The sequence below is a fragment of the Mixophyes fleayi genome, chromosome 3, assembly GCF_038048845.1.
Source record: "Mixophyes fleayi isolate aMixFle1 chromosome 3, aMixFle1.hap1, whole genome shotgun sequence".
In the NCBI taxonomy this organism is placed as follows: Eukaryota; Metazoa; Chordata; class Amphibia; order Anura; family Limnodynastidae; genus Mixophyes; species Mixophyes fleayi.
The window spans coordinates 262565762-262578396 of NC_134404.1; the positions used below are offsets into that span (position 1 = coordinate 262565762).

A 12635-nucleotide genomic window follows, 5' to 3' on the forward strand; every position below is an offset into this window, starting at 1 on the left:
AGCCTAAAATCAAGACAATCATGTCCGACCTTTTACCACCTTTAATGTGATTTTGCAACAAACAAAATTCAAATGAAAAACAAATAGACAGATTTGGAAAAAGAAGGGAAGATAAAAAACCTACAATACCCTGGAAACATATGTGTACATGCCCCTAAACTAATACATTGTGGACCACCATTTCCTTTTATTATAGCAATAAGTCTTTTTGAATAAATCTTTAACAACTTGGACTTTAAAATGCTATCCCAATTTTCCCTCCAAAAATGTTCAAGTGGATCTCCTGTGCACAGCCTTTTTTTAGCTCATTCCACGGGTTTTCAAAGGAATTATCTGGGCTCTGACTGGGTCATTCCAAGACTTTGATCTTCCTTGTCTGAAGCCATTTCTTCCATGTGCTTTGGATCATTTTGAAAGGTGAAATTCCTCTTCATCTTCAGCTGCCTGATAGAGACCATAAGACATTTTCCCACATGGTTTGAGGTGATTGGATATTATTTTTTTGTGAGATGTGGCTTTTGTCTTGCCACCCTAGCCCATAGCCCAGACACATGCAGAATACAGGACATAGTCACATGGATGGAATTGATCAGTTCCTGACACAAATTCCTGCAGCTCCCTTAATACTTCTGTAAGCCTCTTGGTAGCCTCCCTGGTGAGTTTTCTCCTTGTCCTGTCATCAACTTTGAAGGGGCACTCTGATCTTGGCAATGGTTCTGTTGTGCCCCATTTTCTCCACTTATTTATAATAGTCTTCACCATGTTCCACGATACATGTACTGCCTTGGAAATTCTTTTATACCCCTGTGCTGATCGCTATCTTACAATAATGAGGTCCCATAAAGTTTTCAAAGCTCCTTGCAGACCATGGCTATCCGATTTGGATGCAACCAAGAATACTGCCAGGAAATCCAACGGCAAAACTTGATCTTTACCTGGGGTTAATCACAATCACTTTCACTGTTGGCAAGTGCATGATAATTACCTTTTAAGATGATTTTAAATATGATTGGTTAACTCTAAACAGAGCTACAGGCACATTATGAAGAGGTGTGCACACTTATGCAAAAGGGGTATTGCAGGTTTTTTTATTTCCTTCCTTCTGTGAAACTTGTTTGTTCACAGGCCATAGTAATAACTAGTTCATCATACCCCCTATTTCTGAGTCTGACCTTTACATCTTCTTCTTGTTAAAGTCTCTCTCATTCAAATTGTTCCTGGAAAACTTCAAAAGTTGATTGTGTGGAATTATTTTCTTGGAGTGGGGGATTACTATTATTACTGTTTATTTATGTACAGTAGTGTCAATCATATTACACAGTGCTTAGTGGTTAGCACTTCTGTCTCACAGCACCGAGGTCATGAGTTTGATTCCTGACTATGGCCTTATCTGTGTGTAGTGTGTATGATCTCCCCGTGATTGTGTGGGTTTCCTCTGGGTGCTTCGGTTTCCTCCCACACTCCAAACACATACAAGTAGGCTAATTGGCTGCTATCAAATTGACCTTAATCTCCCTCACTCTCTTTCTGGCTGTGTGTGTGTGTATGTTAGGATATTTAGACTGTAAGCTCCAATGGGGTAGGGATTGATGTGAGTGTGTTCTCTGTACAGCTCTGCGGAATTAGTGGCGCTATATAAATAAATCTTGATGATGATGCTGTTGCTGTACAGATGATATGTAATTATTCACATTAGTCCCTGCTGCATTGGAGCTTACATTGTAAATTCCTGCTATGCGCACACTATGCCAGCATTGTACTGTGGGATGAAGCCGGAACATCCAGAAAACAGTCATGATTTGTTTTCAAGTATCATGTCTAATATGGTTCTGAAAGTTTTGTGTGTGTGTATTATGTATATATGTATGTATGTATGTATGTATGTATGTATGTATGTATGTATATCGATCTATCTATCTATCTATCTTCAAAGATAGATATATATATATATATATATATATATATATATATATAAAAGAAAACAGGGATACTCTGCACTCTCCAAACACATAATTAATGCTTTATCAAGTACTGTTCTATATTAAAAACAGGGAATGTTATTTTCACATATTGCAATGTATGTTTAAGCTGACCAACTCACGCCAAAGTCTTCCCATTCTGGTCAGTCCTAACATGATCAAATGCTATGCTATTTTATCTGGGCTTAAGGCTTACCTGCACACAGCTTTTAAAGGCAAGTCTTTCCCTAGCACTAGCAGCCATGGGAGACCTGGGACTCACCTGACACAAGTTGGAATTAATTGATGTAAAGAATGGGGTGCAAGAGTCATGGGACTTACATTGTATAAACAAAAACAAACATAGGTCATCTGCACTCACCATCTACAGACTGGGGTGCAAGAGTGGGTTGCCCACATTGTATAGACAAGAAAACAGGGATACTCTGCACTCTCCAAACACATAATTAATGCTATATCAAGTACTGTTCTATATTAAAAACAGGGAATGTTAGTTCCACATATTGCAATATATGTTTAAGCTGACCAACTCACGCCAAAGTCTTCCCATTCTGGTCAGTCCTAACATGATCAAATGCTATGCTATTTTATCTGGATTTATATATATATATATATATATATAATAGTCCTGTTAGAATACACCACCTTGGTTAACAGGTGCTAACTCACAAGCTATTTTGCTTAATTTTATATTGTCTATATAGTTGAACATTTTACATTTTCACTCAGTATATTCTAATTTACTGCAAAGCAAGACTACTTGTTTGTGTTTATCTATCGATTCATATATAGACTAATTCTTACCTCTTCAGCCAACATAGCATAGTGTCAAAGTCGTACGATAGAATTACTTTAATAATTTGGGGGCTCGTGAGTTTAGGAGTTACGTTATCGGCAGGTATGCAACGCTCATGGTATTCGGTTCCTCAACAAAGGGTGGATTGACGGACGCGTCGCATAACAGGAAAGAACGCAATGTGTTTAAGACCTGTGGTTCACTTTGTGTTGCGAAACCGAATGTCCGTTGTTGCATAGACTGAAGGAACGCTAATTTGAATCTAGGGACAAGAAAGAAAAATATTTATTTTTATTGTCGTTTTGCGTTTTAAAGGGTATTGCATTGCCTAGTGTATGTGTGCTTCCTGTTTAGCGTGTATGAACTTCCGGTATTGTTACCACGTGTTTAAACAATCATGTTCATAGTCTGTTATATATGTAACATAGTCTACATATGTGTTAGTATGTTCATAGTCTGTTATATAAGCATTTGTTAAAACCTCTGTAAAACTACCATTGATTGGGAAATCTATTTTCTGTGCAGAAAACAAAAGGTTGTATGTGAATGGTATGCATAAAGATAAGAGAAGAGTTTGCATACTGTTGAAAAGAGATAGATAACGGAAGAATTTGCATACTGTTGAAGACAGACAAAGAGGTGATTTACTATTGAAAAGACAGCGATATCGGTTGCTGCCTGACCAGGGAAACTGGATGAGCAAGGTTGTGTTTGAAATAAGAACAATTTAATAGGTAGTATGTGGATTTTTTTATGTAACACACGGTGCAAATTAATAGGTAGTATGTGGATTTTTTATGTAACATACGGTTGAGAAATAGGTTATTTTCACAATAGATGCGAAGCAAATGCTAGAGATAGTTTGTGTTGTGTTGTCTAATGAATGGCCGGTTAGTTCAGCAAGATTTCTCATGTTTAATAAATAGGGTGCGTATGCAACGGCATACTGCGACAAATGGGTCAAGATGACCCGGGAGTGTGTGAAACCTTTCCCAAACATAGGTAGTCTTGATTCAGAGGTGTTAAATAATGTTAGAGAGAAAGTGCGGTTGATTAAATCAACAAAAACGAGAATTGAACATGATAACTGTTTAAAATTGTGGCAAATGGAAGGTAACACGTGGCAGAGCAGCAAATGCACAGCGGAAGTAAGTGTGGCGAAAAGTGCGCGCACAGCAGAAATGAGCGTACCGGAAGTGTGCGTTCCGGAAGTGTGCGCTGCAAAGCGTGGAGAACTGAGCGCAAGCACGCCCCTGACAAATTCGGTCGGGCGGATAGTACAGCCAATACCAAAAATGTGAAAACTGTAACTAGTAACTTGTATGTTGTTTTAAGTAATGTTAAAAGTAATGTTTCAGGACAAGGAAAGGGAACTGTTCCACCAGCAGGGGCAGCGGCTAAAAGTGGTGAGAATAATGTAAAGTTTAACACAGGGGAAGACATCCATTGTACTGCAGCAGCAATTTCAGCAACTAGTCATAGTGATTTGGTAGACTTACATCCTGTCTGCACTATAGCAGTTCCCAATGGGAAGGGGGAGAGAGATGATGAAGTTCCTTTAAAACATGTAGCAAAGCATGATCCATGCACTAGGTCTGAAACATTTTCAATTTTGTCTGATTTCCCTGATCCTAGGAAAGATTTGACCAAATGTCAGCAGTTTATTAGATATTATGGTAATGTGTACGAGCCAACTAAAAACGATTGGCGAGTATTATTGAAGACCTGTCTTCCTCCCAATACTGATATACCAAAGTTCATTAAGGATTGTATGTTGGAGGAGGATGAATCCTTAACCGAGGATGATAATCAGGACAATATTAGGCATATAATCACACAGTTGGCCATATATTTTCCAGTGATAGTGGACTGGAGTAAAATTTTTACTATCAAGCAAAAAGATAGTGAAAATGCAACAGACTATTTTTGCAGAGCTCTAATAGCAATGGGCAAACATACTGGGGTACCAGACATAAAGGATAATGTACACTAAAGGGAGGTTGCTGTTTCAGTTCTAATGGATGGCCTCAGGGAAAACTTGAAAAGAAGGGTGCAAAATTCATTACCAAACTGGAAAGGAATCACTGTAAGTGCTCTCAGGGAGTCAGTTATAGGACACCTAGCAAAAGATTGTGCAGACGTGTTTTTATTGCCTTAAGAAGGGACACAGGAGTAGGAACTGTGTAGAGAGAAGAATGGATACCTGGGTTGGAAATCACATAGACATCCACAAAGGAGGCGTACACTTCTCTCAGAGGTTCCCCTACAATTGATTGCACACTCTATAACAACTAATATTTTGAGGGAGAAATATAGCCGACTCTAGAGTTAATCTGTGGTAAGTATTAATGTGCAAAATGTAGAAAGAAACTTAGTTAAAAGGTAATCTTTGTTGATTTTGTTTGTTTGTTTTATGTTGTCACATGTTTGTTTTCCTAAATCGCTGGCTGATGGTAAAGAATGGAAATGTTTGTTTTGTTTGCTGTTTTGAGATAATTATCTTGTTTCCCTCTTACAGATAAAGGGTACACAAAAGAAATATAGACTTAGTGTTTACAAAGGTGGGATAGAGAAATAGAAAAAAATCACTCTTGAAAGACAAATTAACAATAGACAATTGGAACACTCTTTGTTTTAGGCTGCAGTGTCTCATGATAATTTATTTGGCTGAGAATCATTATCCAACAATAATGTATGTACATACTTTGCTCCAAAATATCGTTTTATGTATCTCAGATGAGTCATCAACAGTTAATTTTTACATTTCTCTATCATAAGTTAGGAAAGTCCGTTGAAAAGGTATGTAGTCAATGTGATACCGAGTTCTTAATGAACAAATGACGGACGACACTGGATTGCACGGTTAAGACCCCCTAATCAAGTATGGGGAGGGGTCATAGTTAGCAAATAGCTAAGGGGAGCAGTGGAATGAATTCAGCCATTTCCCCATAGAGTCCAATCCAGCTGTCATTTTTTGCTGTAAAATCTCCCTTTCTACATGAATGTTTGTATTCAAATCTTTGTATTCCCATTATTCATTGCTTTCTTATTTCTCATTCTTTACACAAATGCTAGTACCTCTCTCTCTCCCTCCCTCTCTCTCTCTCCCTCCCTCTCTCTCCCTCCCTCTCTCCCTCTCCCTCCCTCCCTCTCTCCCTCTCTCCCTCCCTCTCTCCCTCTCCCTCCCTCCCTCTCTCTCTCTGCTCTGGTAGAGATAAAATCAGACACAGTCTCATCAATGGGGCTAAGACATATTTTTTATTTTTTTTACATAAGACAAATTCAGAGATACACACTAGATTGACATGAGTTACAGAAACAGTCAGGGGTTTTGTTTTCATGTGTACAGAAACTGCTGATTTTAAGCAAAAAGGTTCTGTTGTGGAAATACGATTCATGTTTTATAGATTGCATATCTGTTTTGTTGTTGTTTTTGTGATTCGTGCCTCCTGTACAAAAATGTGCCTTTATATGGATGCACAAAGGGTGAATAGGAGATTGCTGGAGGTTAGGCATACAGATATGCATCTCTGTATAGAACATTGGAGTAGGATTTTTACCACAAGATACGACATAATGTGAAACCCTAGAAAATGTAGAATTTTCATGTTTTATATTTTTTTCACTGTTAGACAGACATGTACTGGATACTGTTATATTTGAAGAAAGTGTTATAGAAATAGACCCCTTTGCCTTTTCCACTTAGTCAAGTAGCTGAATGTGAGGTACTGAGAATGACATGTGAGTTGGGAAGAGGGAAAATCGATTGATATACATTGGACTTCAGCATTTTTCTAGTCTAGGGGGCGATGTTGAGGTGACTGAGAAATCGTTTTATAGCAATACCAGCACATGATTAGGACACTACATAGAGGACTTTATACAGTGACACAGTTACCAACTGAAGTAGCTGCTAGTAAAGTCCACACCTACACACACAACCATACATGGCTGTCACACCAGGGCGAACATAGCTGTCAAATAGACAGCAGGGTTTTATGTGACAGCTAACAAATCTATGTTTTGTTTTGTTTTTTGTTGTATTGTTTTAGTTTTAAAAGGTGAACACACACACACACAAACATGCACACATACACATATTGGTTAATATATGAAGATTTGTGTTACCTGAGGAATAAACTGTCTGGAAGGTGAAGACATGTGGTGAGGAGTCTGGTGGACTCTGGAGAGATGGACAAGGTAGACCAGTAGCTCCCAGAGTGTATCTCCCAGTCCCAGAGGAGGCAGCAAATGGTCTGGCTCAGCTGGGTACAGAAGGTATGTGCAAGCTGGTAAGAGTATATTGGGGTGCACCAGATATTTCGTCTCAAGCTAGTAGGACGGCAACGTCCTATCTTGATTAAGAGAATGTCAGGAAAATTATACCAATAGAGCCATCCCATATCCCTCCTGCTGATGGGTTTTTCTCCAGGTAAAACAAATACACATTATCCAATTACCACCATGCAGGATCCTCAAGTATACAGTGGTGTACTAATGAAATATGTCTGGGTAAAGGTGTATTGAAATGTGTCTAATGTATTACTGTATCATACTCAAATCTTTTGTTATTCAATGTGATAGTCCTAGAGTTATAATAGATGATAGGGGTATTCATGTTATTAATAACAGATGTATAATGTATGAGTAGTGGTAAAATCACATACTTTCAATAAGCCATAAACCAGTGTGAACATAAAGTAACGGTACTCGGTAGAATGAATTGAATAGAATAAGAGTTGGAACTTGATTGAAGTGACTGATAGCTTCGGCCACTAGTCCTTTCCCGCTACCAAAAGATCACTCCTGGGCAGACTCCTAACCTGTCAGTTTTTGAAATGTTCTTGACCCCTCATGAGATGAGATTGTAACAGGGAGGCTAGGTTAGACCTTGAGAGAAGGTAAATAGTGAGACAGCAACCAAGAATGTCCAAAACACTGTTTCCTGAAAAGTCACACTAACTGTCAGGATGTTGGATAGGGAAAGTAAGTTGTGGAGCAGAAATTTCTTAGGCTCAGGTTATTTGACAGACAGGTACCAGGTGTAGGCTACCAGCATCACGGCTTCAAGGGTAGCAGAGACACACTGGTGCCCATTCCACCCACTGCAGAGGGGCCAACACTCAGAGAAGGGTCCAAGGGCACTCATGAGTCTGTTCTGGAAGGCCTCGAATGCAGTTAGCAGCACCTGAGCCAAAGGCTAAGACTGTTGTCCAGCATGAATTTGTAGTTTTTCCGGTTTTGTGTTTTCTCATTTCATTCTCTTCTCAGGACGGTTAATTCTTTTGATTATTAGCAGGTGACAGAGGCTGGTTCAGGTAATGATAAGGAGGTATTAGGGATGGAGGAGAAGTTAGTAGCATAATCGGTCCAGCCAATTACTGTATTCAATTCAGGGGTAAAGGAAAATTTGGAAACCTCGGAGCTTGGAGAAAGTGCGAGGGGCTATTGTCTGAGTAGCATTACGTCCGTAAGTACGGCGACCCCATGGTTAAAAAAAAAAGGAGGTACACTCAGCGATGCCAGTCCAGTAATATTCGGACTTGAGCAGGCATCCTTGAGAATGATTATCATTCTTGGGAGGGTAAGGTTTTAGACCAAACAAAGTGCTGGGCGTGCTCACACGTGCCTCAGTGATTATATCAAGTAGGATTAGTTCTCTTTCCACTAAATATTCTTGAGGTACCCGAACTATAGGTGGGAGGTCACTAGGGAAAAAAAAGTACGACACCTAGGTCCCTTAGTCTGAAGTCTCCCAATGCTTTGCAAGCCGATCACTGTTAAATCTGAGTATTGGGAGACTGGGAAGAACGAACAGACAATAGCCCGCCCACAAGTGTTGATGAAAAGAACTGATGACATTATTAGAAGTGTGTATATTAACGCAAGCTGAAGGAGATTGTATATGACATTATCGATAGACATAGGATGATGCTATTGATGAACATGAAGTGTTTAAATGTATTCTGAGTTTAAAGACATGCGTTGGACAGAAGAACCTGTTAAACTTGAAGAACTGTAGTAGAGAATTCTGTATAGCTAATACATGTTCTATTGTACCTTGTACCTTTCCAAATAATGTATTAAGTGTTTTATTGCACCCTTGAAGGGCATACAAAAGGTTATCTCCAAGCTCCAGAAATGTACGGCCTATAGTAAAAGAAGAAATCGTTTTGAGGATTAAGACTCTCTTATGATAACTAGTTTAGATCTACAAACAGCATGGTCATACCCCAAGGGGGATTTGCATTACATAGCAATGAAACGTGGTACTGAGATCCTGCATATAACATCTTTAAGGTGATAGTTTATTGTACTATCAAAGGGTGGACTGTCAAAGCCGTATAATTGGATGAACGAAAGTATATTGGTTTAATATTGTTTTGCCGTGCAATTGCGATCCGTACGCCACGTAGCACGGTAAAATACGCACGCACACACTCGCATTACAACATTTAGTTATTTATATAATTCATATTGGTTTCGTTACACTGTAATTTATGAGCAGATGATATTTGGTTTATTAGTAGTATATATACATATATATATATATAATGATTATACATACACTTCAGTGATATTCAAGGTTCAGGTTATAGGAAAGGTATCATGTCTAGTGTCATATTGAAGCCCTATTCATCAGCAGCTGTCCGGTGCAGTCGGCGAAGAGATCGCACATTGCATACTTTAGTTATTGATATTAGGGAATAAACCTTTTGTATGATGCTGGCTATAAAAGGAGCAGACCCCCTGGAGAGATGACCCCCACCTTTGGATTCCTTAGATTGAATCAGCCTATGACCTGTTTGCCCTGGACCCACCCAACGTATGGACCTATAGAAACAATCTACGTCATCTCTATTGTTCACTGTGTAACACTGTACTGTATATAATCATAGCTGCATTCCCCTCGCCCTCAGTCAACTCTGACACAGTATTCTAACAGATATACTGTCCACCGGGTCCCATGGGTGCGCAGCGAGCGCATGCGATAGCATCGGTATGTTTTTATGTTTTGGCATTGGCTGTACTGTATTGTATCATAATATAATAATGTATTGAATTGTTGACTATTTACATCTGCTAAAAATAAATCACTTTGTGCATTAGAAACACAATACAATCGCTTGGGCAATGCTTATTTGAAAACAATAGAATTACTTTAATAATAGGTTATACTCATAAGCAGAGAGTTTTTTGCAGCTATACTAGATTCCAGATGAATGTTGATCATGAAATAATTTTCTTAGGTGGTTGTTTATAGATTCTTGGTGATTGGAAACTAGGAAGGAACCTCTTAGAATGACCATCTCTCCTATGCTATCATTTCTGCATCTTAATTCACCGTGGTCTTCCCAGTTTTATAGTGATATAATTTTATCCCCAGCGCAAAAAGAGGAAAGAAAGGGGAAAATAGGTGAGAAGAAGTGTAGGCTGAGCTGTTTTATGTAAATATATTGTGTATTGGTAAATAATCACAGGGTAAAATCAAATCACATAAATATAAAGCAAGTAGGTGATAAAACAAGTTCAATAGGCTCACAATGTCGCATGGATATATGTTCTAAAGCTAGAACAAAAATAACTTTAGGCCAAAAAACTCCTGTACCTGGCGTGTGGAGATCTTGTGCCAAGAAAAATAGATAAACAAAGGTAAAATCCACAATGCAAATCCGTATTCAAGACTGGGAAGGGTAGGTACCATAACACTATCCCTTAGGAAGCCCCTATTGGGGTGAAACGCGTAGGCTCCCATACTCACTATTCTTCACACACATCTCACTGCAGCGGAAACGCCAATACAGTTCATGCGCATGCGCCTACTGTTTCCCTGTTTCAGCGGGCCTCGAGGAGAAGCCACTGGCCGAGGCAGGCTGACAGTGATCTATAGAGACTGTCAACGTGAAACCTTTTCAGATTCGGCTGACCCTGCAGCAGCAGTATCCGGACGGAAAACTTGTAACAGGCAGAGAACGGCAGCGAGCGGGACTCTGATTCACTCAGTTGATTGGAGAACAGGAGATTCGGCTGGATCATCTGGGGAGGAAGGTAAGTGCACTACCTACCCTTCCCAGTCTTGAATACGAATTTGCATTGTGGATTTTACCTTTGTTTATCTATTTTTCTTGGCACAAGATCTCCACACGCCAGGTACAGGAGTTTTTTGGCCTAAAGTTATTTTTGTTCTAGCTTTAGAACATATATCCATGCGACATTGTGAGCCTATTGAACTTGTTTTATCAGCTACTTGCTTTATATTTATGTGATTTGATTTTACCCTGTGATTATTTACCAATACACAATATATTTACATAAAACAGCTCAGCCTACACTTCTTCTCACCTATTTTCCCCTTTCTTTCCTCTTTTTGCGCTGGGGATAAAATTATATCACTTTCACTATAGGAGACTTAGACCATCTCCTGTTTCTCTCCCCTTGGCTGCCTTACTATCCCTTTCTTTAGGAAAGCGCAGACCCCCCATTACTTTGTTATATTCCCAGTTTTATAGGTTCCTCCTAAAAGAGAAGTTATGTGAGCCGCAATCAGAGCAAGTCATTCACAATATGCATCCTTACATACTAGTTATTTATTTATACCTTATACTTATTTTATTTGCAATATCTCTTTTATTTCAGAGAGAGAAGGATGCAAGGAGTAGGTGCATTATTTCCATGAGAGACAACTGCACAACTATTTGTGACCCAAGGAACCCTGGTCATGAAAAAACATTTAAGTTTGATCTAGCATATTGGTCCCACAATGGATTTTTGAAGAACAAAGATAGCACATTAGTCCCAAATGGTCCAGATAGCAGATATGCTGACCAGGTAAGGTACATTTTGTCTTATCTTTCAACAGTAGTCAGGTATCAGACATATATATAAAAGGAAAGGGCGCAATAGAAATAAATATACAGACAAAAATGAATGTTTATAGCTCTTTTGGAGAAAGTGTGAGTAGGAGTACCGTAATATGTATACCGGATGCCATGAGAAGGAGAGAGCATAAATTGATTCTTACCCTAGAATTCCCTATGCATAATGGCAGTCCTCAGCAAGCCGTCCAGGTAAAACGGTGAGTCTGCTGTAGATGAAATCTCCGTGCTGTCCAGGTATCTCATGTGGCCGCGTCTGGAACGCGGAAGTAATAGACTAATCCGTCCAAGTACGGTGGCTGTAGAGGTGCAAAAATGTAACCAACGCGTTTCATCCGGGTAGGACTTTCTCAAGGATTGAGAAAGTCCTACCCGGATGAAACACGTTGCATTAAGTCATGTTCCTTTATCTCTATGCAGAAGGTTAAGAGATTAAGGGTTCATTTCCACTTGCTTACACTTACCCTTTCTCCTGTACCATCAAAATGGCATGTGTGAAAGATGCATATTTCTTCTATCAAAGCTGCCAACTCATAATAACTGACTCATGTGAATGACATAGTGATTGCGGCTTATTAAAGTCATGTAAGATACAAACTGATTTCAATCAGCCATCACAATCTGTATAAATCATGGGTAAATAATTAAAGGGATGATTTGGTAATATTATGATACGTAAAGTGGAAGGGAGGCATGATTTAAATAGAATTAAAGGTAAAATAGAATTGGAAGAGATGCTGTGGACATTGTGGGCCTAATTCAGTGTTGAACGTAAAGATGTGCTTGTCGTGTTTTTATATCTGTACATTGAATTGCAGATATACATGCAAACTAAAATTGAGAGCAAATATGTATTTGAAGCAAAGATATGCCAGTCATTGTTATCATCATATCTGACCTATTGATACATTCAGAGCAAAGATGCAGTAGTCATCATCATCAATTTCTTCCCTGGGCTAAGCTGTTGGGATGGCCTGGGGAAGA

General features: G+C 39.1%; 1 protein-coding gene across 1 annotated transcript in view; it reads left to right on the forward strand.

Moving 5' to 3' along the window:
- The window catches only part of LOC142143241 (kinesin-like protein KIF28), a 79060-nt gene that overhangs the window by 9191 nt on the left and 57234 nt on the right, over nt 1-12635 (forward strand). The window contains exon 2 of the mRNA XM_075200952.1: nt 11413-11604. Within this exon, the coding sequence (XP_075057053.1) occupies nt 11413-11604 (192 nt within the window). The remainder of the gene's footprint in view (nt 1-11412; nt 11605-12635) is intronic.